The 26,011-nt window shown below is 55.7% G+C and overlaps 6 protein-coding genes across 6 annotated transcripts; 3 read left to right on the plus strand and 3 right to left on the minus strand.

Annotated features, from left to right (window-relative positions):
* Positions 1-1,834: 1,834 nt before the first annotated feature.
* On the plus strand, positions 1,835-3,733 carry BZA05DRAFT_421556 (uncharacterized protein; the record flags this gene model as incomplete). The annotated part of the gene is made up of 1 exon (XM_051485724.1): positions 1,835-3,733. One exon carries the CDS (start codon positions 1,835-1,837, stop codon positions 3,731-3,733), a length of 1,899 nt encoding a protein of 632 aa, XP_051336198.1.
* A 1,170-nt stretch (positions 3,734-4,903) lies between these two features.
* Positions 4,904-8,956, minus strand: BZA05DRAFT_408765 (armadillo-type protein). Its single transcript, XM_051484740.1, has 8 exons — positions 8,482-8,956; positions 8,260-8,360; positions 7,225-8,153; positions 6,197-7,164; positions 5,533-6,141; positions 5,312-5,472; positions 5,178-5,250; positions 4,904-5,109 (listed from the first exon to the last, which is right to left on the minus strand). Exons 1-8 carry the CDS (start codon positions 8,632-8,634, stop codon positions 4,942-4,944), a joined length of 3,162 nt encoding a protein of 1,053 aa, XP_051336199.1. The 5' UTR covers positions 8,635-8,956; the 3' UTR covers positions 4,904-4,941.
* Positions 8,957-11,341: 2,385 nt separating this feature from the next.
* On the plus strand, positions 11,342-13,679 carry BZA05DRAFT_408772 (glycosyl hydrolase family 76-domain-containing protein). The gene is made up of 5 exons (XM_051484741.1): positions 11,342-11,476; positions 11,542-11,881; positions 11,934-12,115; positions 12,175-12,608; positions 12,673-13,679. Exons 2-5 carry the CDS (start codon positions 11,551-11,553, stop codon positions 13,364-13,366), a joined length of 1,641 nt encoding a protein of 546 aa, XP_051336200.1. The 5' UTR covers positions 11,342-11,476; positions 11,542-11,550; the 3' UTR covers positions 13,367-13,679.
* Positions 13,680-16,916: 3,237 nt separating this feature from the next.
* BZA05DRAFT_408775 (uncharacterized protein) lies at positions 16,917-18,205 on the plus strand. Its single transcript, XM_051484742.1, has 2 exons — positions 16,917-17,196; positions 17,294-18,205. The coding sequence occupies exon 2, from the start codon at positions 17,361-17,363 to the stop codon at positions 17,991-17,993; it is 633 nt and encodes a 210-aa protein (XP_051336201.1). The 5' UTR covers positions 16,917-17,196; positions 17,294-17,360; the 3' UTR covers positions 17,994-18,205.
* Positions 18,206-18,642: 437 nt separating this feature from the next.
* On the minus strand, positions 18,643-19,676 carry BZA05DRAFT_152889 (uncharacterized protein). The gene has a single exon (XM_051479023.1). It carries the CDS (start codon positions 19,511-19,513, stop codon positions 18,851-18,853), a length of 663 nt encoding a protein of 220 aa, XP_051336202.1. The 5' UTR covers positions 19,514-19,676; the 3' UTR covers positions 18,643-18,850.
* On the minus strand, positions 19,516-20,711 carry BZA05DRAFT_342673 (uncharacterized protein; the record flags this gene model as incomplete). Its single annotated transcript, XM_051481047.1, has 2 exons — positions 19,516-19,665; positions 20,055-20,711. The coding sequence occupies 2 exons, from the start codon at positions 20,709-20,711 to the stop codon at positions 19,516-19,518; spliced, it is 807 nt and encodes a 268-aa protein (XP_051336203.1).
* Between the last annotated feature and the right edge of the window lie 5,300 nt (positions 20,712-26,011).

Genomic DNA, 26,011 nt, shown 5'->3' on the forward strand with positions numbered 1-26,011 from the left:
GAATTTCTGTTTCTGTTGCTGTTCTGTTTCTGTTCTGTTTTGCTTCTTCGATGATGTTGCTCTTGATGGGTTCTTTTTACGACGGCGGGATTGATGGCACTTTTATGACTGACTGACCGGCTACGTAGGTAAATGGCTGGTTGAATGCCCCTGGTTGAAGGTTCGGGAATCGGGGTGGGTGGATGGAAGGATGGATGGAATGTGTTCTTTTACGGCTGCTGGACGAATAGCTGCTGGATGGGCATGGGCATGGAGTTAGGAAGTTCAAAAGCTCGGAAACTTGCTACTTGCTACTTATGGAGGAGAAGGTTGTGGATCGGTAGGAAGGGGGGGCTACTTACCTTTCTGTAGGTACTCGGATGGAGTAAGATGGAATGAAACATTATAAGTGATGTATGTGGTCACAATTGTTCTCTTGCTCGAGATAGAGAGTGGTGTACCTACATATTGCTGTTCATATCCACACAACGAGGAATTTGTGGGTCCAGCTGGCTGCGTGTAAAGTTGATGCAGCACACGAAGTCCTCGAATCTGGGACCGAGTAGAGCACGGTATCTAGGGGCAACGAGTGATACCAAGGGCATTCCAAGCAAACCCAACGATAATGACAGCGACAACGACAACGATAATCGCAAGTACCAAGGGCAAGCACCAAGCACCAACCGCGCCCACCAAGCGCGCGCACAGCGAGCGAGAGGAGGCAGTCGTTATCACCGATTGGACGTCGCGTTACTAGTATCTAGGTGGATACACCGAACATCCGAGCCGGGCAATCCGGGGTAGTTACCTTGATACGATCTCCGGCTTCGGCTTCGGCTTTGGCCGGATGATCGTGATCTGATCGTGATCGTGATCGTAGTCGTGATGGGGTCTGGTGACATGGGGTGGATGAGTGGATACCGCTGTAACTTGTCGTCGTGGGGATGGAGGTCGAAAAGAGACTGGAAACAGGAGACAGGAGACAGGAATGTCGCAAAGTCAAATATGTACTCATCATATGTTCTTAGTCCGGAGGCGCGCCTCTGGTATGTATGTATGTAATCTAGGCTCAAGTTCCAGAATATGTATCTAGAGTAGGCATGCTCGGAGATTTACCCCCTCTCCATACCACTACCACTACCATACCTAGTAAATCACGTGCGTAGCCGTCTGTCGTTCACCTGCCTCTCCCGCCCGACGCCCGACGCCCGTCCGCCGTCCACCGCCAGCCAGCTCGCGTTCGCTTGCCCAATTTCCCAATTCCACGCCCTGCAAGTCGCACTGGATACATATTTCCGCATATCTTCCCCCAACAACAAAGTTTGGTTGGGGTGGGCGCACTGCACTGCACCGCACTCAATCCGTGCAATCCGTGCCTTAACTTACCAACTACTCTAACTACTCCTTTACTCTAACTCCATACTCTAACTAACTCGGCACACTGTGGGCGAGCGAGCGATTGGACTGTATCTACTGCAACTACTGGACTGCACTGCATTCACGTGTCAACAACAACGCATCAACACCGACAGCGACAGCGACGACAGCGACAGATAGCGACTTCGACATCGGCCGGTCAACGGAAATGCCGAGTGTCTTCTTGGGGCACTGAGTCTTTGCCTGCTCGACTGACTGACTGACTGACTGACCGTCGACCGACAAACCCACCGACGACCGACCGACAAACCATCGCCACGATACGATACCGGTAGATACATAGCCGATCTCTTGCCCCCTACATACCACATCACCATCACCATCACCATCACCATCACCACCACTACTACACAGACACACACACACACGCACACGGAAAGAGCACTCAATGACCATGGACGACGAACCCCCCACCGCCATGTCCCTCCAAGCGCGGCGCCTCAGCCTGCGGAACTCCCGAATCTCTCCTCTCGCCTTCACGACCACGACCTCCGCCACGTCTGCCCCTCCCCCTGCCGACGAAACCGAATGGGAGTCAGAAGCGGAGTCTTTATACCGGCCCTCGCCGCGTCGGGCACGCACGCTCGAGCCCTCGTACCTATGCGCGCCCGTGTCGCAGCACCATCACAAGCGGGGGCGGTCCAGCGACGGGTCTGCGAAGTACATCGAGTATCTTGAGCGGCAGACAGCGGAGCTAACTGCGCAAGTAGCTGGCGCGGGGGTAGCCGCGAAGGGGCGCAAAGCTGTTGTTTCCGAGAACCGGAATCTGCGGCTTGAGCTGGCGGAGTGGGAAGAAAGGTTTGAGGTCCGGGTGAAGGATGAGACGGACAGGAGGAGGAAGATCGATGAGGCGCTTAGAGGCGCCGTCGAGGAGCTGCTGGGAAAGCTCGAGGAGTGCGAGGCGCAGCTGAGAGCGGCCCAGGCGGAGGTACTCAGAGCGAGGAATAGGGAGAAGGAGTTGAATGGTGTTGAGGAGGAGAATAGGAGGCTTTGTGGGAGGATCGAGACACTCACGGAGTTGTTGGCTGATTCGACTGGGAGTCAGGGCAGGAGGAGTACGGTCGGCTCGCCGATGGCGAGGAGGGCTAGGAGGGTTAGTAGTCTTTCGGGCTTGAAGGATATGGCAGCGCAGGAGGTGGCGATGGATTCGGAGAGCAGGAGGGTCAGCAAAGAGAGCGGGTCGTTTCAGGGCGCTGAGGACTATGGTATTACGGACATGGACGCGCCAATGTCCCCAGAAGGCTCCACAACCTCATCTGTGGGCTACCGACGCCTCTCCTTCGGGGGATCGCCGCCCACCTCTCCCAGCCCGCGAACACGCCGAATGCGTCGCTTCCCCTCGGGCTCGATAGCGCCGAAGACTCTAATCCTGCCGTCGGCAGTGGTTGTGGACTCGCCCACCTTCTCCCCCTCCCGCGAGCTCTTCCGCCCCTCGTCCGCACACTCCAGAAACCGTCCCAGTGTCGATCTGTCCGGCCGCAGCTTCTCTCACCCGAATCCCCACCGTAACAGTCTTTTCGCCGAGCTCGCTGCCGCAGACACTGACTCTGAGGAAGAAGAGTCAGAGGCGGAGAACGAATCGGAATCCGGGGCGCCACCGACCACCACAGCAACAGCACCCAGCAGCACCACCGAAGTGTCTCTGTCCGTGCCAGACCCCTCCCCAGATCCCGAGCCAGCGGTATACTTCGAAACGCCCACTGCCCCCAGCTCCCCCGTCCTCTCGCCAGAAGACTACGCCTTCTCCCTCGTCGCCGACGAAATCCGGTACCCCACCCCACTATTCGCCAAGGTGCTAAACCACGTCCCATCGCCAACCTCCACCTTCGTCTCCGCAAAGCGAAAAGCGATCGACATGATGCTCGGCAACTCCGCGCGGGCGATCACACCCGCGCCGATCACGCGGCGGTCGGCGCAGCTGCTCCCGCCACTCTCCCTCCAGCGCACGCGGCGCACGCCCTCGACCTCTCGCAAAATCCCATTCATACCTGCGCCCTCCTGCTGCCACGAATGCGGCGCTCCGCGCGGCGGCGGCGCCGGCCGCCGCAAGGGCGCCGTCGGCGGAATGCGGAAGCGCTCTGGCTCTGTCGTCCAGCCCACTGGCGAGGACGGCATGGACGTCGTCTGGCTCTGGGTCAGGTTCATCATTGCTGTCGTTGTGGCGCTGGGCGTCGCCGTGAAGGATGGGAGCTCACACCCGCTGCCGCCACCGAGGAAGGGGGGGCTGGTGGGCGTGGGCGACGACGAGGAGGGGATCGATCATGTCCGTGAGGAGGAGAGGAGTAGAGCGCTGAAGAGGTTGGAGGGGAAACGGTGACGGTGACGGCGAAGGGGTAATATTGGGGTTGTGGATGTGGATGTGGTTGTGGATGTAATCGCGGGGATGGGGAGGGGGGAGGCGGACGCTCTTTAAAGTTTCATTTGTTCCGCATTTGTGTTTGTTTTGGTCTTCCTTCTCGCACATCCCGCACCCCGCATCAAGTATCCTGCAAGCAATATCGGCACTCACTTCTCACTTCTTCTCACTTCACTTCTTCTACCTACACTCTACACTCTACACTACACTCTACACTACACTCTACACATCACATCAGCGGGACTTCCGTCTTTTCCTTCCTTTTCATTTCCTCTCTTTCTATTTCCTGGCCTTCTAACTCGCGTTTTACTGCCTGCGTTTTACTGCTTGCGTCTACTTGCGTGTGTCTGTCCGTCTGCTTTACTGGAGTTCTCCGTTTGTTCATTTTCCCACTTTTTCACTTAGGTATGTGTCTGATTTCGAGGGAGGGGGGATTGCGAGGGATTGCGAGGGAGTGAGGGATTGCGAGGGAGGGATTGCGCGGGATTGCGAGGGATTGGGAGCGGAGGGAAGGGAGGGAGGGGCATTTCGAGATCTTAATACTCTATCTACATATACAAGACAAGACAAGAAAACGAAACTGGATTGTACAGGACTGGTATGGACAGACTGGTATCTGGTATCTAAAAATCGAGCTGTAGAAACACCATGTTTAGTTCAGTGTTTTATTCGGGGTATTCCACCGTATCCAAGTTCCAACCGTGTCCATCCGGTCATGACAGTCTTGATTAGAGTACACAAAGTCCGTCTCCCATTTCCCTCCCATCGATCTGGTTCAAACTTCAGGGCATTAATCTAGGTACATAGCCTACGTAAGGAACTGTTCTCGCGAAGAAATGTGTGATGTGTGATGATTCCCGCCCCCGACACCTCAACACCCTCCCTCAACTACACAATCATCCGTCCATCCATCGATCCATTGGTCCGATCCAGCTCTTCCTCATCTATCTACTTACAGCCAAACCTCAGAACACCACAATACAAGGCAACGAAAAAATACGAAAAACGAACACGAAAAATAAGACACAAACTCCACATCGTAGATGCAAATGCTCCCCCGCGTCCCCTCCCCTCCCCCTCTTTCCTCCTCCGCCCCTTCCCCCCTTCCCCCCTTCCCCCCTTCCCCCCTTCCCCCCTTCCCCATCTCTCTCTCATCTCGTCATTACGAACTACACCAACCCCAGCTTCGCAAACTCGCTGAGCACGTCACGGTCGACATTGACGACCCAGGTATCGCTGAACGCCTGGGGGCCTCCGTTCTCGTTCTGCACTTTTTCTAGGTGGTGTTTGATGAGTTCCGAGGCGTCGACCGAGTGCACGGGGTCGGATTCTGTTAGCTGGTCCGGGTTAGCATGGGCATATCAACAGACAGACAGAAGGATGTGGGATGTGGGTATGTAGGTACCTGATTCCGTCTCGTCCGCTCAGGAGTCTCCGGGTCCGCGCTGACGTCTTCGGCTGATTTCCAGACGAGGGTGCTGTACGCCACGTCGGTCAGTCGACATCGTTCCCGTACACAAGCTGGGTGGTGAAACTCACTCATTGGTACCATGCTCGTCCCTCAGCTCCACGACGACATCGGTCCATACAATCATCAGATCCTGCAATCTCTCCAATATCCACGGCTGATTCGTTTCGAGTAGCATAGTGAGGCCGAAGCAATTGAGCTTCCGCTGGCTAGGATGTCCCATATTCGCAAACTGCCCGTAACGCGCATTAGTATTCACACAACCCTCGCCATACCTTGAGAGTGCACGTACATGACCGAACCACTCGGCGAGCAGCCACTTCATGAAGTCTGGTACGCTCTGCTGCGTGGTCCTCTCGGCGACCATGCGGACGACCTCTAGGAAGCAGCCGGCGTTCGCGATCACGATGCGCGCCAGCAGCGAGAGGTAGTCCGAGATCTGCATTGCGGTCGGGGGGTGCCGCTTGTTGGGGCCGGTGGTCTGGTTGGCCTCGTAGCTCTCCCTGAGGCCCTCAAAGATGTTGACGAGGAAGCGGCTCTCGACCAGCTCGACGCACACCGTGCCCAGCGCCGCGTCCCCGCCAATCTGCTTCGCCACGCGGATCAGAACTTCGACAATCCTAGTGACGGTTCCTTGCCCCTCCGGCTTCAGCTGCCCGAGGAGGTTCGCGAACGACACGAACAGCTGCCCCCGGTACGTCTCGATGATCTCGCGCGGCGCGAGGAGGACGTAGCTGTCGACGATGTCGAGGACCTTGCGCAGGGCGATCGACGCGAGCTCCATGCACGCGATTAGGTACGAGAACAGGTCGAGCAGTTCTTGCGATGCCGGCGCTGGCGTGGCCCGGACGGTTGCTTCCCACAGGTCCAGCGCATCTTCAAGGAGATATACTTGCATACCCTACGCATGTTAGCAGAGCAACCGAGCGGTGGAGGGGGGGGCGCAGTAGATTCACCGATCCTGGTTCCACCGAGTACCTAATCAACGGGATGACCATGTGGTGGTATTGCACGCTCTTATCCTTCATGGCGCCGATGAGTTTAGTCAGAATCGCCAGAATCGCCTGCTTGAACAAATGCTCGTCGCCAGTCTGCTCCCACAGCGGCGGCAATATCTGCACGATCTGCTCGGCATACGGCGCAACCCTGTGCTCGAGCCTGTCGACGATCATGCCTATCACATCGAGCAGTCCCATTCTCGTCTCCGTCTGTTCGGACTCGCTGATCAGTCCCATTAGCTTGTGGAAGATGTCGTCCACAAAAGGCAGGAAAGCTTCCAGTCTGAAGTCCCATTCATCAACGCAACGCTTCAGGTTGTGCGCCGCCGTCAGGCGGACCACGAGATCATTGAGAGGATCCTCACGGTTCAATAGATGTTGCATGATTTTATACAATGTCGGCCGCGTCTCTACTGATATCTTAACGGAAACCCACTGCCCAATCAAGATTGCCACCCTTCTCCGGATGATATTGTAACCCGGTTGCGCTATCTGGACCTCGTTCGCTAGAGTCTTGTTGATGAACTGATCAAAGTTGAGGTTCTGGTGCAGCACACTCGCCGCGAGACCGACGGCCGTGTAGATAGCGTCCCGCATCAGGATGTCGTCTTTCGCGATCGACTCTATCGATCCAAAGACGGTCATCAACGGCTGCGCCAAAACATCCTTATAGTTGACCACCAGATCGTTAAAGAGCTTCTCAGCGCAGGGCCGGATCAGAAACTCGTAACTCTCCACTGCATTCTCCCACTGCTCGTTCCAGCCCTCGGGATCATCCGCCCATCCTTCCAGATCCGACGGCCTCAGGATGAAGTATTTAGTAACCAGCACTTCCATGCAATGCGTGACGGTCTGGGGCGAAAAGAGCTGTTCCTTGAACAGGACGGTTGCCGACTTGATCTCGTCTTTCTCGACTTTATGACGGTCTTTCCCGCCACCACGGGAGTTAGTTTTGTGCCCAGTGGCTCCGGAGGCTTTGGACCTACACTTAAAAGTAGCCGTCGGACTGTGGATCATCTTGACGGCCCCGCGGAACAAGAGCATGCCCTGCAGCGCCACCTTCTCGCTGAACTTCCGTTGCACGCGCTCGGCCTCGTCCTCGGCCGCGCCGTTGTTGCTGCCGATCGACGCGCCATTGATGCTGTGGACGGTGGTCTTACTCTGCGCCGCCAGAGTCTCGCCGTGCGCGACGACCACCTCCCAGTATCGTCCCAGCAACTCCAGTGTTCCAGGAAGCAGTGCGAATGCCGCCGGGTGATGCGCGATCACATCCAAAAACACCTTGCCGATGTTGACAACGTGCTTCCGCAGCAAGCCATTGATCTCGACGCTGGCAGCGGCCACCTCGCTGTCGGCGTTGAAGAAGACCCACACATGGTCCCGCAGAAGGCTCCACGCCTGGTTGACCTCCGGTGCTCTATTCGGGAACTCGTAGCCGGCCACGATCAGACGCCGCATGATCTTGAGGGCGGACAGAGAAATGGTCATCATCTGCTGGGTCCTCTCTGCGGGCGCGGCGGGCTGACCCAGGAGATTCTGCCAGACCTGCACATGCCTTATGTACACGTCTCCCAGTACCTTGAGGATCTCGGGGGTGACGGACTGCAAGCTGGACTTGGTTCTGCTGAGGCGGCCAGTAGCGAGCTCCTTCACCACGTGCAGCAGGATCGATAGGGATCTCGTCAGCCGCAGCGACGCCTGCTCGTCCGTCCGGCCGTTGCTGGTGGCGTCCGAAGCTTGCCGGATGATCGCCGTGATGTCGGTAAACACCTTTGGCCACTCAAGCGGATACTCGAGGCGGACGACTTTCCCGACGATGACGGCATTCTGGACAGCTAGCTGCGACTGCGTCTCGTCGATCGAACTAGACAGTAAGCGAGCACGGATGCTGCGTTTCTCCTCTTTCGAGATAGCACTGTTTTTTTTTCGCGCGGTTTTATGTCAGCACCTCCGGTCAGGTCAGGATGATGAATGGGATTGCGGCTCTGCGGCGGCGGGGGACGGGTTCGGGGCTTTTTTACTTTTGAGATGTCTTCCGCCAGTATTTGTCGACGCCTTGCTTCAACGTGATGATGGCGATCCAACGTAGCTCGACGGGTAGCGATCGATCGAGAAAGGCGTCCTATGAAATCATTGCCAAAGATGCGTGAGCCAAGAACCGGTCTTCATTCAGAATTTGTCTGCGGGGGAGGGATGGGATGGGGACAAGCAAGATGCTCAACTCAAAGAGTAGTAGAACCGACCTGTAGCAACGTCCAATAGCCCGCCTGCTTCTCCCATTCCTTCAGCTGGGCCGAAGCTTGCTGCACGAGTTCCTGGGACTGGGAGCTGGCTGCATGCAGGGCCTCGAGTAGGTACTGGTGGTTGAGAGGGATTCGCTGGTGGGGCGTAGTCATCACTGTGGCGCTTTGTCGAGGTGTTGGGGGTTCGTTTGAGGTCGTGGAGTCGTGATGGAAGAGTCGTAGGAGGGGTGCTGGGCAGAGGGCGGAACGAGGACGCGGCAAGGGTAGAGTAGACGGAGGAGGGGTGGAGTTTGCTGGCGTTGAACGATGTCGGGAGGGAGCTGTTGCTCTTGACGAGGAAAGTTCTCACAAGACGGGAGAGAGTAGGAGAGAGGATTGTTGTTGTGTGTGACGGGGGACGGGAACGCTAGTTAACGTATTGTATCGTATGTGTATCTCAGATAAAGTGAGCAACATCCATATGCGGCGGGGGTGGGGGTGGAGGTGGAGGTGGAGGGGTTGATGTTTCGGCCAAAAACGGCGGGTCACTCCACTTCCTCTAGTCACTTCTAGCATGATAGGCGCGATTCTATCACCAACGAAACACCGCCTCTTGCGCGCAGCGCGTCAGTTGCTCCGTTGGGCTTGCTCGCGTCGCAGCTGCTCGGCATGGCCCCTCGGTCATGGTCGGCCTTTTCCCGTGAGTGGCCGATGTTTGCTATCTCCATGTGTGAGATCAAGTGAGACATTTCGCGTCCGACAATTCGCGCCCGACACCTTGTGCAGACACTCCATTTCTATCGTCAAAACGGCTGTGAACACAATCCTATCAACCCACATATATGAAGCGGCAGAGCTACCTTTCCCCTCCATTCCATTCCATCCTCGTGAAGTACTCCAACACGGAGCATCATAACTATCACTCGCATAAAGTGAAAAGCGACACACTTGCACCGCGTTAGCAACCATCACACCATTGCTCAGGCCACAGAGAGATTCACGTTAATACCACCAATCCGGTCACTTATATACGTTCGGGAAGGGGGAGGAGACACCAGAAGGATATGGCTGTTTCGGGCCCACGAGAGCACTCATGGTGCTGAAAGCAAACTGATCGATCCAGATGAAGGAAGAATCCACCATGAGGAGCCCATTCCGTCCTGACAGCCGAGTTCGAAGCTCAATGCGTGCGAGCAGTTTATCGGGCTTGTTGGGGGTGATGACGAAACGAAGGACACGGATCACCATCATCTCCAAAGGCCGTACGTTCGAGGCTTTCAATTGACATACCTACTACGCTGCGTACCAATCGACCGTGTCTTTCTGTAAGTCTTCACTCTCTTTCTCGTCGCGTTTCTGGAGAGGGACTTGTTCCAGAGGTGGGCTTATTCATAGTTCCGAGGGACGAAGTCATCCGGTGACAGCTGTCGCGAACACACATGGCTGGTGCATCGTCTTCGCCATTACTGATGGCTGGTTCAAGGAATTATCCTTTAGAGTCCCTCCGCAATGCGGAGTCTGTTCCACCACTTCAGTGCGGCTGCGCGATATACCGGGAGCTGGCCGAAGTGGCGAACCAAAGAGGTGGATCATGGGAGCACCGGCAGGGACGTAGAGGTATGCTAGAAGTCGTAAAGAAGCCGTGGAGGTATAATCTGATTCGTGGGTATTATGAGATGCATCTGCAAGGTCGATTGCGGGTGCGGGAGGGGATCGGTAAGGTACCAGTCGGGGGATAGGTACGAACTGGAAGATACTTGTCGACGATGTGAAGCAGCTTGGTCTGAGCCACCGGTTAGTGAGGTACTCTGCCTCTTGGAAATGACATCCCTTCCGGCAGATTGGGAATTGTGGATGACCGAACTCCACCATCCGAATGGTGAGAACGCCTTCCCGCCAAAGGACAAAGGCCAAACCCTAAATCCCGTCTACCCGGGGCAAGCCACCCGATCGCGATCCGCTCCCGATGTGATCGACCCGTCTGTTCGGCTTCTTTTTTGTTTTTTGTTTTAAAGGCCGGACAGTTCTGGTCGCACTTCTTCGATATCGGTTTCCGAAGATTGCTGCAGGGTATCACTTGAGCTGGCCGATCCGAAGCCGCTTAGCCGGTTGTCGACCCCACACCGAAATGTCAGCGGTTAGCCTCAGTTCTGTCCGCGTGCCTACTTCTTTTACGAGCACCGTCCTTTGAAGTTTGGAGTCCCAGGTCGTCTGATATAAGCACAGTATAGAGTTGTGCATTGTTCATCGTTCGCTCCAAGCCTCCAACGCTCCCCCTCACCTCGTGACGTCGGTTATTTCCGGCTCTCCACGTTTCGTTCAGGTCGCTCTATGCAGGGTCCTCATATGATGCAATGGAGAGCGCCGAGCCGGACCTGTGCATGTGCCCTGATTTTGGGCGAATAAGGTACCCAAGTAAGAGAGCACTTTGCAGTAAAGTACCACAGAGAAAATATGTTTGAAGACCCACACGCGCGCACAGCCCCTCCCCTCCCCCCTCCCCCTCCTCACCGCGACCACTAGCCGACTCGAGACCGCTCAGCCCTTGGCGGCCTGCATGACCCGACGATGCGGCGGCGGCAGCGGCGGCAAGCAGAACTGGCAGATGCTCGCATGTATGTATAGTAGCTGAGATTCGCCGGTCACGATGAAAGAAAGGATGGCTGAAGAGGAGTGCGTAAGCAAGCAGCTATGTACACACAGGTCGGCAACTCGTCCCCGTGCATGCGTTGGAGCTTCTGAGACCCTTCCTCGTCATGACGCGGGCGGCTGACAGGCTCCCGTTCCCCAGATTTCCACTCGGGAGCCATCTCCAGCCTAGACCAGTCACTAGCACCGAGGGACCTGCTCATTTCACCGTAGCGCGCCCAGCAGGGGGGGGGGAGGGCCCGGAGGGGGTGTCCAGCTATTTTGGAACACCAAGAAGCTGCTGCCCTGGTGCTGTGTCCAACTGATCAACGCCTACGCACGCATCAATGTCCACCGACAAGACGCTACGAACGCTATACTATATAGTATATGTGCCCCCTCCCCCCCTTCCCCACCCGCACGAGAACACTGGTCTGAGCTGGTCTCAAGCACACTGCGACGATGATGCCCCGCCTTTCCCACCTCCTCTGCGCGCTCACAGCAGCACTCCCTCTTTCCGGCGCGTCCCCGGCTCCCCGCGATGTCCTGGCCGACTACAAGGCCGCGGCGCACACGATGCAGACGCGGTTCTTCGACTTCGAGACGGGCAGCTGGCCCAAGGCGATAGACTGGACGTCGGCGGTGTTGGGGACGCATCTGGCGGCGGCCAGTGCTACACTCACCACTACCGATCCCGCGCTCGCCGATAGCTACCTTAGCGAGCTACTGGCGTTCTACTACGGCCAGGCCAGCGAGAGCCTGAAGTTGCAGGCCTACGATGATATCCTGTGGGGTGAGTGGTGCGGAATGCGGGAGCGAACTGGGAGACTGACGGCGGCCCGCAGTGGTGCTGAACTGGCTCGAGGCCGTGCAAACGATTGACCACCGAGTTGCCGTGTTGCCCAAAGGCTCGTGGACGGGAGCGGAATGGCGAAGGACCTTTGCAGCTCGATCGTACGATTTCTACCAGATTGCGCACAATGGCTGGGACAACGATTTATGCGATGGGGGGATGATCTGGTCTCCGGTATGCTCCCATAGCTCAATTGCAGCTCGGAGAGGGCGGCTGATACTAACTCCCCGCAGTGGCTAGAACCTTACAAGAATGCAATTACGAACGAGCTGTATATATCCGCGTCCATCGGCATGTTCCTGCATCACCCGTACCCGGCGCGGAATGAAACGTACCTTTGGAATGCGATCCGCGCGCACGAGTGGCTGACGAGCTCGAACATGACGGATGCGGGCGGGCTGTATACCGACGGCTTCCACGTGTCGAACCTCCGGGCCGGCGGGAAGCAGTGCGACAAGCGCGACGAGATGGTGTACACCTACAACCAGGGCGTGTTGCTCAGTGCGCTCAGGGGGCTAGCCGAGGCGACAAACGACGAGAAATACATCGTCGAGGGGCTGCAGCTGATCGATGCCGTGCTGAAATCAGAGGGCTCCGTCGGCGAACTCGTCTTCGACGGGATCCTGACGGAAAAATGCGATCCGGGCGGGTACTGCTCGCAGAACGGGTTCGTTTTGTGCACCCCCTCTCCCTCCCCCACGAACAACACCCAAGTAACATCTCGACTGCAGCCAAACCTTCAAGGGCATCTTCATGCACCACCTAACGACCTTCTGCAAGCCGCTCACGCACGCCTCGCGCCTCGCGCCCGCCACAAAACGTAGCCACCGCCTCTCCTGCGCGCGGTACCAAACGTTCATCCGGCGCGCCGCCCACACCGCGCTGATAACGCGCAACGAGCACGGAGTAATGGGCAGCTGGTGGGGGATCCCGGCGGGGCTCCTCACCTCGACACACTCCACACACGACACCCGGCCGCCCGGCACCAGCGACTTCGAGAACATGTGCGTCTCCTCTTTGCAGGCACACGCGTGCGAAGCCGCGCAGCGCCCCTCCGGCACCCGCTGGGGAGATCTGAATGATCGCGGCCGAGGCCGCACTGTGGAAAGCCACTCCGGCGGACTGGCCGCATTGAGAGCTCTCCTCGTGCTGAATGCGCAGACAAATGTAAAGACTAGGAGTATGCGCGCTGCGGAGATGTGGCGCGATATTGGGAAGAGCAGGTGGGCGGCTGCTCTAGAGGTGATGGTCGTAGCGGCGGCAGCGCTGTGGATGGTGACTATCGTTTGTTGGTCTGCGAAGGCGGGGGAGAAGGCGGGGGAGAAGGGGATGGGCAAGGGCAAGGGCAAGGGCAAGGAGAAGGAGCAACAGGTGGAAGTGGAAGAGGTGGATGAGGTGGGGAAAGGCGCTTATGGAACTTTCTAGGGATGGCCCAGGGGAGGTGATTATGATGCTACGAATTCTTATGTACTTGCCTACCTTTCCGATTTGATTTGTTGGCGCGCGGGAGTTGTCTGTCTGTTGGAATTTGGAAGTTGCGGCTTATATCGTAATTTTCTTGAGCTTGAGCGGCTGGCGGGGGGCGCGATGGTAACGATGTGTGCATACCGGTGCTCTGCTTAGAGGCTTCTACTAGCAGTTGCTAGATGGCTTAGTTATACGCATGTGAGGCTATATACGTAGAGGAGTGAATTGATTGGAGTGTTTGTTGGAACTTGGAAGTTGGGAGTTGGGAGCTAGATTGTCTCTCGTGAATGGTGCCCGCAATCGCATGGGTGAATGATTTCCGCGAGAAGGACGGTGGTTATCTGCAGATGGACAGCAGGTATGGGTATTGATAGTTGGTGAGTGAATGAGTGAGTGAGTGAGTGGTTCCTGTCAGGATTTAGGGTAGGTAGATTGCCGCCAGACTCCAGACTCCAGACACCAGAGAGTGGACACTGTATGTACACTGTATGTACACTGTATGATCCCTGCTTGAGACTCTGAGTTAATGAGATAATGGGCCAAGAGAGTGAATGGGCCAAGAGAGTCAATGGTCCTTGCCTGTGTGAATAGGCTTACGAATAAGGAGAGTGAATGAGCCTACGAGAGTAGATGGGCCTGCGAGACTGAATGGGCCACGAGAATTAATGGGCCAAGAGAGTGAATGGTCCCTGCCTGAGTGAATGGGCCAAGAGAGTGAATGGGACAAGAGAGTGAATGGGACAAGAGAGTGAATGGGACAAGAGAGTGAATGGGACAAGAGAGTGAATGGGACAAGAGAGTGAAATGTAGTTAGCTACGAATGAATGAATGAATGGTGGTTGCGGGTACAAATACCTAGTGTGGTGTCTACCAACGAGAGCGGGGGAAGGTGAATGGAGCCTGCATAGGTGAATGGAGCCTGCAGAGGTGAATGGAGCCCGCAGATGTGAATGGAGCCCGCAGATGTGAATGGAGCCCGCAGAGGTGAATGGAGCCCGCAGAGGTGAATGGGTCTGCGAGAGTGGATGGTCCCTGCCTGAGAGAATGGGACCTACGAGAGTGAGATTGAAATGTACGGTAGCTATGAATGAATGGTGGCTGCGGGGTAAAATACTACAAATAGTGCTCACGAGAGCGGATGTGGTGTTTACCAACAAGAGGGGGTGGAAGATGAATGGTGCCCGCAATCATACGAGGAGGATTGAATTGATTGGAGTATTTGGTGGGAGCTGGATTGACCCTCGCACATGAAAGTAAATGGTGCCCGCATGGGTGAATGGGGCCTACGAGAGTGAAATGTGTTAGCAGGACTCGTGGAGGTGAATAACTAAAGCGATGGAGATTGAGGGAAGTGAAGCGGTACGTTCGTGCGTAGGAGCTACCGGTACAAGAGAGGGAGAGAAAGAGAAAGAAAACTAACCTTGGACCCACTACCGCACCGAATATTCCAAGCGTCCACCAGTCCTCCGAACGGCTAGTGGATTACCTACCGGAAACACACCCGTTCCCATACCTGAGACTCTGAGAGAATAGGCCCTACGAGGGTGAAATGTAGTTACATGCGAATGAATGGTGGCTGCGAGTACAACAATGCTCACGAGAGCGGATGTGGTGTCTACCAACGACTCGACGAGAGCGGGCGGGTAAAGATGAATGGACCACGGTGCCCGCATGGGCGAATGGTGCCCACGAGAAGGACGGTGTCGGCGGATGAACAACGCGTAGGATCATCGATAGTGGGTGGTTCTTATCAGCCTGAGGATACCATAGATGGCCTCCAGAGAGTGGATGGTCCCTGCCTGGGACTCTGGGAGAATGGGGCCTACGAGAGTGAATGGGATTACGAGAGTTAAATGTGGCTACGACCGAACAAATGAACGAATGGAGGCTGCGGGGGCACAAATAGTACTCACGACTCACGAAAGCGGATGTGGTGTCTACCAGCGACTCAACGAGAGAGGGCGGGTGAAGATGAATGGATCATGGTGCCCGCAATCGCATCGGTGAATGATGTCCGAGAGAAGGACGGTGTTGGCGGATGAACAGCAAGTATAATCATTGATGGTGAGTGGCTACTGTCAAGATAGATTGCCTCTAGAGAGTGCATGGCCCGTCCCTACAGGAGAGAATGGGGCCTATGACTCTACGGGAGAGAAATGTACGGTAGCAACGAATGAATTGTGAGAATGGGCCTACGAGCGTGAAGTGTAGCTACGAGTAAATGGTGAGAATGGGCCTACGAGGGTAAAGTGTAGCTACGAATGAATGGTCGCTGCGAGGTACAATACTACAATTACCTAGTGCACACGGGAGCGCATGTGCTCTGGTGTCTACTGTACCAACGAGAGCGGGTGGAAGATGAAGATGAATGGAGCCCGCATGAGTGAATGAATGATGTCCACCAGAAGGACGATGTCTGCGGGTGAGCAACGCGTATGATCATTGATAGTGAGTGGTTCCTATCAGGATAGGTGGATTGCCTCCATGCGGGAGCGAGTGTGTTTCCGGCGAGTAATCCACTATGTAGCCGTTCAGAGAACCGGTGGTGGGTGCTCGGAATATTCGATGCGGTAGCGGGTCCAAGTTTGGTTTTCTATCTCTCTCTCTCTCTCTCTCTCTCTCTCTCTCTCTCTCTCTCTCTCTCTCTCTCCCTATCTCTCTCTCTCCCTCCGCGAGTCCTTCAAACACTCCAGACTCCAGACAGTGAATGGTTCCTGTCTGACACTCTGGGAGAATGGGGTCTGCGAGAGTCAATGGTCACTGCCTGAGTGTATGGGTCTGCGAGAGTGAAATGTAGCTACGAAAGAGTGAGTGGTGGCTGCGGGGTACAAATAGTGCTCACGAGAGCGGATGTTGTGGTGTCTACCAACAAGGGCGGGCGAGCTTGAATAGGTAGGAGAGGGATTATGTGGTGGCCACCAGCATGTCCGAGAGTGAATAGGCGGTGAATGTCACCAAGTTAAGAGTGACAGATCATGATGCAAATCATCGAACGAGGCTCAATAGGTACCGGTAGTTAGCAGTGAGGGTCATGTTGGGCACCACGAAGCCATGCCTTCCAGACCATTATCGCAGTCCGTAACTCCTCGACAGTAGTCCACGGGTGTGTTGTCTGTCACCACCACGAGAGGCGTACATGTAGGATGGGTAGATGGGGGATCTGATTAGATAGGAAGAGGAGGAGAGGCTACTTTCGTCGGATCGGTGTACTCTATGTATATATCCGAATGGTGGTGTCAGCCGGACTAGCCGGATCGAGTGACACCGAACGTTGTAGGCAGCGGGGGAGAGCCAAAGTAGAGTAGACGGCTCTTCGAAGTTCAATACAACCTCAACTCCTTCTTCATCTTTCATTTTCGCCGTCTTCTTTCCAGGATTACGTCAGTATCACGAAACCATGCCTTCCAGACCATTAGAGCAATCTGCCATCCTCGACAGTAGCCCACGGGTAGTCCAATCATTCGGCACAATCATACACCACGCAGTCGCAGTGGCGCCAGCTCGAGCCTCGCAGAGTTGCAGACTCGCAGACTCCCAGTGGCCAACAACCGGCCGCAACAGCGACCAGCACCAGCACCAGCACCAGCCCACCACGTGTGGATGACAGCGAGCGGCGGACTATTCCACAGGAGGCTGTCGATTTGCGGCAAGATCAACCATCCCAGGCTCGGTGCGGGTATCGCTATGGGGAGGGAGAGATCGTCAGACAGGCACCATCGTAAGCCACTGGTGCGCTTGCGACCACGCTCCATTCCAACGTTGGCGAGATGTGATGGAGTGACAGAACGGTTTATCGCCCCCCCCCTCCTCCCCCCTCCTGCCGCTCGCGCAGTAAAAACAACAGTGATTTGATATCTCGCGCGGCGCTGACGTCGTGGGCGAAAGGTGAGCGGCTGTTAATGTGTACAACCTACTCTACTCTGGATAGGATTGTGGCTCGTCACGTCAGCAAATGCTTAATCCTGTGCCGCACGACATCCGGCAGGAGCAGCCGACCGGAGAGTTTATCCTGGTTGTGATACCTATTGCATCTTATCTATCCGATCTGCTTCCGCCTATATACAATGAGTGTATGGCCGCTGCCGCCCGACCGCCGACCGCCGGGCTACATCACGTTGGGTCAATTAGGATTATCAATGTCCGCGCTGGCTTCTCACGGACTCGGGGTGCACCTACTCTATGGAATGCCATAAGAAAAAAATTGGGTTGTCCCGCGGGCAATTGCGAATCAGTTACAAACTGGAAGCACAAAGAATCGGATCGACATCTCGATGGCATCAACTCTAGAGTCTACTACCGTACTCTACACACGTCCAGCAGCTTCCTTCCCTCCTCTCCCCCTTCCAGCAAGGACGCATCCATCATCACCGCCACCACCGCTACCACCACCACCGCCGCCAAGCAAACGCATCCGATCCGGCCTTTGCACGCGAGCCAGCCAGCGTGCTGCGTGCGCAGACGAGCACCATTTCGTTCTGGCTGGCAGCTGCTGCCCGTTCCGTTTGCACCGAGAAGCCGCTATCCGGCAGTTCCAGCTCGTGCTCTACCGTACATAACTCCTCGCACTACCGTACGAGCTGCTTGAGGGAGCTGCCTCGATCCTGCACGCCATCTCGCTGGGCACTGAGCCCTCGCTACCAACAACAACCACTTCCCGATCTCCGGCAGCCCGCATGCATGCAGAGAGGGACGGGGGGCAGAGAACCGGATACTGTCCGGTGCAAACAATTGCTCCCAGCTATGGTAGGTGGCCATCACTCCCACTCCCGCTCCCCTTCCTCCACCCACCACCCACCCACCCAATTCCTACTACCTAACCACTACAACTCCACCTCCAACTCCAACTCCAACTCCAACTCCAACTCCAACTCCACTGCGTACGACTGCAACTCCAACCCACGGATCCTCACCTTCTTCGCCTCACTGTGCGCCCAACAACAATAACAACACTCTCGGCGGAAAGAAAGACGAAAAAAAAGCAAACCCCACCCGCTGCAAACGAACGCACACACACATCTGCTGGCCATCTCATCTCGTTCAATTTGCCATCGTCCCTCTGAGGAAAAGAAAAAGAAAAATCAGAGGAGAGAAGGAAAAAAAAAGATCACCCTCCTTCCCGAGGCTCGGAGCAGAAGGGAAAGGGGGAAGAAAAAACGGGAAGAAAAAAAAACAACAACGATGCCATTGCAAACAGAAATTGAAAGGGTAGAAATACATATCCCCACTGCCGCCGCCAGCACACAGGACAGCACAGTAAAGCAAAGCACAGGACGGCTCTTTCTTATACTGTCTTCCCTTCTCATCCTTCCACCACCGAGAAACGATACCCACAAATGCACGGGAGCAAGAAAACCTCCGAACCAGATCGATCGAGGCTGAAAAGAGCCAGACAAATTTACCCCCGTCGACCAGCCACTGAGCAACCAATAAAACCGGGTATCATCACCCAAAACGGCCAAGAAGGTGCAAGACTAAGGAAAAAATAGGGCAATTGAAAATTACAGACAGAACAGAAATCAATGACGGCTTCCGAAGAAAAAAAACACACACACTCATACATCGCGCCGCCGCGGCCGGTATATCGTCACCCAGAACGAAACGGAAAAGAGAAACAGAAAGAACACCCACAGCCTTTATAAAATAAAAAAAATAAAAAAACTTCCATAGGAAAAAAGATTTCTCAAACGCCGCTCCAATCCCATCCAACCCAATCCAATCCCCCCTCCCCGCGCGCGCAAAACCCAAACAGATTAAGGTATGCCAGTTGCAAAAAAAAGAATTCACGATCCGGAAACATATAACCACAAAACAAAACAAGAGAAAGAGAACATATAAGAGACATGAAAGTGTCGTCAGCCTCTCAGCCTTCAAAAAAATCTTTGCATGTTCCCGGGGAACGACATCACGACACGGAGGATAACCAGCTTCGTCCGATTTCGGCTTTCCAACCAAGAAAATAAATATTCCGCCGCCGCCGTCATCGCTTTTCGGAAGGTCCAGGGAACAAGGAGGGGTGGGGACCATGAAACCAGAAATGTGATATCGCCCAGATATCCGTGGCGATAATCCGGCGGGTATTGCAGCAGCAGCGCACGGTACACACATCACTACTGTGGTGATGGCTCATGTTCGGTATCTGAGATCTCCCGGGCCTTCTCCCTGCATGCTGCCGGCGAGAACCCGCTTCCAACTTTGGCAGCAATCAATCGCCACCGATCTTGCTCGTACTCCGAGATTGCGGTACGCAATCGCTGTACCTGCTTAGGGCCCCGGATGTCAGCAAAAGAACATGAAGGCAACAATCAACCCATCGCACCCGATGATCTCAATGGTATGCTTGATCCCGACAGTGGGAAAATTTCCCGAGCCCAGCAGGGGGTCGCAACCCGGGAGATGGCGCTCATGCGGTTGGAGAAAGTGAAGAAACAGAGCCAGGTTGCTGGGAAGTAATAACGGGACTTCACTCCAACTGCCGCACCGGGGCTACACAAGATGTACCATGGGGTGCCCGCGCCGGTTCGACCAACCAACCCAGTCCAACCCGCACGACCAACATTTGGAAGTCCAACCGGGGCAACGCAAAGCGTGAGAAGTTGGGGAAAGTCGGGGAGTTGGGGAGTTGGGGGGAGTTGGGAATATTCCTTACCGTTTCATCTGTCCACTGTGTCGTCTTGGCCTTCAGTTTTGTGCAGTACCGGACCTGCAGAGTTCCAGACGAACGCCCCGGAAAGAACTCTGCGATTTGCTTCCACGTCAATGATTTGTTCTCCTTCAGATCGACTAGCAGCGTGTCATCCTCGGGTGTGAACTTCAGTTTGGGACCTCTAGGTCTTGGAGCGGGTGACGGCATCGTCATCGGGTGGGATGATGCGCTTGCCACAGCTGTGGAAGGGCCTGGCATGCCAATTGCCGGGCTTACACCTCCACCTCCACCTCCAATACTACCACCACCACCACCACCTCCACCTCCACCACCCAATCCGGCACTTGTTCTTGCCATTTTCGCTGGCGGTGGATGGTCGGATAGGTGGTGGTGATGGTGATGAAGCTGTTGATGTTGCTGAGTGAGCTGGGCATGCTGCTGATGTTGATGCTGCTGATGCGCCCGGCGGTGGTGCGTGTGTTGCGGCGGCGGTGGGAGATGATGGTAGTGCGGTTCGACGTCTTGATCCTCCTCGTCTTCTCGGAGTCCAAGGTCCAGCTCTAACTCTTCGTGGGTGCGAGCTCGTGGCTTCGACGACGTGTGCCCGTACAGGTGCGTGCTTCCTCCGCCCAGATGCGATGGCGGCCGTTGGTGAGCCATTTGTTGGACGTGGAGTAGCGGTTCGTTCAAGTCGTCGAGCGAATCGAGCCCGCGGGGTTCTTGCTGTTGGGCCTGGGGGTAGTTGGCGGTGGTGGTGTACTCCTGTTGCTGTTGCTGTTGTTGCTGTTGCTGCTGCTGCTGCTGCTGGGAGTAGTGCCGTTGCTGCTGCTGCTGTTGATAACTGACGCTGCCGCCGTGGGGTTCAGTTGTGGCCTGCTGGCTCTGGTGAAGGTGATGCTGCTGTGGCGGCCGGCGGGAGTAACTCGGTCCAGTGAGCTGGTGGTAATACGGAGCAGCCACTGTGGTGGATGATGTCGTGGGGGAGAACCGAGTCTCCAGCCACTTGTGGATTACGGTGGTAATGGTAGTGGCGGCGGCTGGGTGGTGGGCGGTGGTGGGCGGTCGAGGAATATCGTCGAGTGTTGTTTGGCTTTGCTATTCCTTTCGCGGCCGAATGGGTACGTATAGCGCGGCGGCGGGAGAGGTAGGTGTATATGATGAAGGTCTTAACTCTTGTCGCAAGGGGATCTGACGCGCAGCGTGCACTTTGAACGGCGCAGGGAGGCCGGTGGGTTATGGCCGACGACTCAGGGTGGGCGACGTGGCTTGGGGGTGAGGGAGGGATGGAGGAAGATCCAGGCGCTGGTGAAATTTTCGAGAGGCAGGCACCGCTGACGAAATAACGTTTTTTACAAGGGAGGCGGTATAAGACAGGCCCTATAGCTCTGGCAGGAAGGAAACGAGGGAAGGGATATGTGGGGAGGGGGGGTGGGAAGGGTTATGGGAAGGGGGCGGAAGGGAAGGTGTGCTGATGGAGGGCAGTCAATCCCAAATAAAAAGAAAACCGGTCGTCTGCTGGGATGCGGGGGGGGAGGTTGATGCTCCAGTTATCGATCTCACACTTGTGATATTCTCGCTTTAATCATGCCCGTCGGGGTCGTGGTCGTCGGTGTCGACAATCCGGGGGTGGGGGATTTCTTTAAATCCCCCAACTTAGCCGTTTAATCTGGCGCTCCCCCGCAGCCGCAGCTTTGTTTTTCGCTAAAGTGCAATGTTGTCAATCGCTCAGAGACGACGACGGGGGACGAGGGGACGATCCGGAACCGAAACGCGTTTGCTGACGACTGACGACTGACGACACTGGGGGGACGCGGATAATGCGAATAGTAGGTAGGTATGGCTTGACGATGGCTATGTATGATGTAGGTATGCTATGCTATGCTGACAGACACTGGGGTTCGGGTGGCGCTGGGACGCGGTGCTGCTGCTGCTGCTGCTGGCAGGTGGTGGTCTTGGGTGGTGGTGGTCTTGGGTGGTGGTGGTGGTGGTGGTGCTGCTGGTGGTGGTGGTGGTAGTGCTGGTGCTGGTAGGTGGGTGCTAGTTCTGGTGCTGGTGCTTGTGGGGTAGTGGTAGTGGCAGTGGCAGTGGTGGAAAAAGAAGAGGATGCTGCTGCTGCTGTCTGAGAGTCGATTGCATGACAAGCTGGTGGTGCATGGTTCAAAACAACAAAAAAACTAACTACGGCGATTTGAGAAAGACGAGACTCATTCGTTCGTTCGTGGGTTGCGACGACGTCTCGAGACTCGAGAGAGAGAAGCTGACCAAGAATGAGGGATCGGGGATTGGAGGGGGAGGGGTGGGGGTGGATGGAGAGCCGGGAGGAGCAGGAGGAGGATCAGGAGCAGGATGATGAGCAGGAGCAGGAGAAGGAAGCGGCCGTTTTGCAGGAGATCGCCAGCGATGGATGGATGAGATAGAGCTACTACTATAGTAGGAAGAGCTAGGAACGGCGGCGCGTGAGTGATTGATCACGCTCCCGGGCTGGGCCGTGCGGCAATGATAGGCAGGCAGACAGACAGCGGCGACTATGCACAGATGGAGCGCACAGGTGGTGGTGGGAAAAGGGGGGGAGGGTCAAATACCTAGGTGGGTAAGGAAGCGGGTATCGGACCGAAACGCGAGACTGGCTGGCCCGTGGTACAGGCCTTCTCGAAGCGGCCAACGAGGACGTGTGAGGATTTTGATTGTTGGGGCCGGATCGGAAGGGAAGGGATTGGGGTGGAGTGAGTGAGTGGGTACGGGCAGGCCAGGGCAGTGGCAGAGGAGAAGGAAGGATGTCTGATGTTGCGGCCAATCTGGAGCAGAGACCACTCGAGACGACAAGCTGGTCTCTGACTCTCTGCCGTGGGTAAGTGCCTGCTGTTCTCTTCAAATCCTCCCCTCGTCCTCCTCATCCTCCTATTCTTCCCGGACATACGACCAAAGAGAAGGTAGGGCCCCCGGCTTTCTCGGGAACATCCTGGGGAGGGAAATCATCGAAGAAGGAAAAACTCCTCGGGATTGGGTGAGAGACGTGGGTAGGTATTAGAAAAGCAGAACAACGACAGCGCTGACACTTGCTACGTGAAGAGACAGACCACGTCCACGCACGAGTTGCACGTAAGAACGGCAGAAGGTATGTGAGGTAGGTACCAGGTAGGTATAACAGGTGTATGTAGTAGGACTGACTGACTGGTCCAGGACAGGACGGGAGGAGCAGTGTGTGCACGATTACGGCAGCAGCAGCAGCACGGCTATAGTTAGGCTGCACCTTCTATGGATTCCTTCCCTTCCCTTCCCTACCTAGAACGGTAAAAAAAGCCATACGTGAGTAGTAGTTAACTGAACCAGCTTGTGACGGCAGAAAACCCGAAGAAAGAAAGAAAAGAAAGAAGAACGACACAGATGACGGATGACGGATGACAGAGAAGTGAACTGGCAAAAAAGACAATCCGTGCAATGAACCGATTGGATAGCTGGCGTCAAGGAGCAAGCACACTTTGCTCTCGAGTCCTTTCCTTGTCGGCCTGGGTTCGCGCGTCTGTTAGTTGGTTGGTTGGTAGATACATACGTATCAATAGGCTTCGTGCATCGTCCTCCGGAGAAGTGCCCATCCCCATCCCCATCCCCCATCACCATCCCCCATCACCATCACCATCACCGATACTGGTGGTGATGGTGATGCTAGTGATGGTGATGCTAGTGATGGTGATGCTAGTGGTGGTGATGGTGATGGTGTATCTGTGTATCTGGAAACCGGCACAGGACAGACGGAGACGGGCGGGACTAGTTACTACGTGCTTGCTTGCATGAAGGGGCAGTGGATTCCATTTCGAAGAGACTCGAGAGTGTGAAGGTTAGACACCTCAATAGTTGATGAGAGGATCCGCGACTAACCACATATCAGGGATGCTGCTACCCAACTCCAAGCTGGTCCGCGAAGAAAAAAAATTAGTTAAGGGAGAGGCTTGCCTGCCCGCCTGCTTGCTTTGAGACGCAAGGCGCTTGCTTTGCTTGACACAGTTTTTGACAGCTCGCTCGCTGCTCTGCACTGCAACTGCACTGCAGCCACCACTGCACTGGTTAACTAAACTAACTATAGAGTAGTAGAGTAGCTAGGCCTCAGTTGGGATCGACATCCACATTTTTTTCTTTCTTAGCGGCGTTACATACCATTGGCCGGCGGAGGCTGCGGTGGCTGCGGAGGCTGCGCGGAGCACACCCATCTGCTGATCAAGTGACCGCTCGGGCAGCTGAAGCGAAGCAGGCCAACTGCAGTTGTGTGGAAAAAGCAAGGTTTGAGCGAGGAGGGTGTGCTGTGCGGCGCGGCGGCATTGGTGGGTTGGGGTTAGTGGAAGTGGTGGTGGTGGTGGTGGTGGTGGAGGAGGATGAGAAGGTGGTGGAAGTGCTGGCCATGACCACCCTGGTGGGGACGTCGTGGGGAGGTCCGATGGTGATAGTGATGGTGGTGATGATGCTGATGCTGATGGTGATGGTGATGGTGGTGATGATGAGGGTGAGGGTGAGGAGTCCAAAGTCGCTCGCCCGCAGTACCAACGACCAATCTAAGCTGCTTTGGGGCTAGTCGGTGAGGCCAAATCGTACCTAAAGTAGAGTACCTGCCTGCGAGTATCTACATACAAAGCATTTACTATTAATGTGGGTAGTCGTCCATGTAGCGGTAGTTATCTAGAGTACATAGAGATGAGTACATATCAATCCATCTCCTCTGGCTTCCTCCTCGGAGTCGGTATGATACTCTACTCCATGGTGAAGACATCGCGCATGGGCTAACTAACCGACTAGCCGTGGAGGGGAGCGGACACGGACAGAGAGGACTCGCTGGACTGGACTTGCACGGAGATGGCCACGATGGCCACGATGGCCGGCCGCCAGCGAAGGCCACGGAAATGAGAAGGGTGTGGCGAGTACCATACATACGACGACGACAACGAAGGCCTGCTCTGACTGCCCCACCCGCCACACACCACACCACCTCCACCATCCACCTCCACCAACGACCACCTACTGCACTCCGCATCCCTGAGGCATCTCGCCTGCGTAATAACAAGGCGCAGCAAAAGCACGGGGGTGGGGGGAGGTGGTTTTTTTCTCTTCATCTGCTCTACCAAATCCGTCTACAAATGATGATACATATCTCGTCTTCGGCGCTAGTGGGCGTTGACCCTAACTACCCTAACCACCCTAGACTCTAGAGATCCCCACCCGGGCCACCCGTTAACTAGCATAGTGAGCTAGCTAGCCTAGCTAGCATAGTTAGTTAGCTGGAGGATCGCCGTTCGCTGATGGTGCATAACGGAGCCAGCGGACTGCATATCGCCAGGGCAGGAGGGGCAGGAACGACCAGAAGGAGGAACTGCTTCTCGTTTTGGGCCGTCGCCTTCGTTTCAAACCTCCACGCACTTTCCCGCATGCGTTTATGGTCCGCCTGCGGGTTCTCTGTGTTTTTTTCCTTTGCTTTCTTTCTTTCTGGCGTTCTCCCGCCCCTCGCCCTCGCTCGCACTTGCCCCTCGCGCCTCCACCCCCCCCTCTCTCTCCCCTCCCCTTTCCTCCTCTCCCCTCTCCTCCTCTCGGCGGGCTGCCGTGCTGGCTGGCTAGCAACGCTTAGTGTAGGTAGGGCACGTATGTATCACGCACTCTCGCCGAACTCGGCGCCCCTCGCAGTACTCTGGTGAGTTGTTGTTGTTGTTGTTATGTGTTTGCCCTGTCCCGGTGCAGTCGGCCGCAACCACCTTTTCAGCGACGAGTTGGGATGAACTGTGGAGAAACATGTGGAGTGGATATCGCGTATCTAGCCGACGAATGAGAAATTCGCTGGGAAGGGCGTACATAGGCGAGTAAGCCACCACAACCACCACCACCACCTCAACCACCAAACAGGCTAGTCCGCTTTCGGCTCCGCTCTCGGTACTTGGAGCACTTGGAGCACTTGGAGCAGCTCGGAACACTTGGGACAACTT

Source organism: Tricharina praecox (assembly GCF_024521635.1).
Source record: "Tricharina praecox strain CBS 144465 chromosome Unknown BZA05scaffold_28, whole genome shotgun sequence".
NCBI classification, from domain to species: domain Eukaryota; kingdom Fungi; phylum Ascomycota; class Pezizomycetes; order Pezizales; family Pyronemataceae; genus Tricharina; species Tricharina praecox.

Coding starts and splice junctions, on each gene's coding strand:
- BZA05DRAFT_408765 (XM_051484740.1), bottom strand. CDS start 8,634: ATGACTACGCCCCACCAGCGAATCCCTCTCAACCACCAGTACCTACTC. Junction 8,154..8,259: donor TGGCGGAAGACATCTCAAAA/GTAAAAAAGCCC, acceptor AAAAAAAAACAG/TGCTATCTCGAAAGAGGAGA. Junction 6,142..6,196: donor ACTCGGTGGAACCAGGATCG/GTGAATCTACTG, acceptor TAACATGCGTAG/GGTATGCAAGTATATCTCCT.
- BZA05DRAFT_152889 (XM_051479023.1), bottom strand. CDS start 19,513: ATGTGTGTACCGTGCGCTGCTGCTGCAATACCCGCCGGATTATCGCCA.
- BZA05DRAFT_408772 (XM_051484741.1), top strand. CDS start 11,551: ATGATGCCCCGCCTTTCCCACCTCCTCTGCGCGCTCACAGCAGCACTC. Junction 12,116..12,174: donor GGGGGATGATCTGGTCTCCG/GTATGCTCCCAT, acceptor AACTCCCCGCAG/TGGCTAGAACCTTACAAGAA. Junction 12,609..12,672: donor GGGTACTGCTCGCAGAACGG/GTTCGTTTTGTG, acceptor TCTCGACTGCAG/CCAAACCTTCAAGGGCATCT.
- BZA05DRAFT_408775 (XM_051484742.1), top strand. CDS start 17,361: ATGCTTAATCCTGTGCCGCACGACATCCGGCAGGAGCAGCCGACCGGA.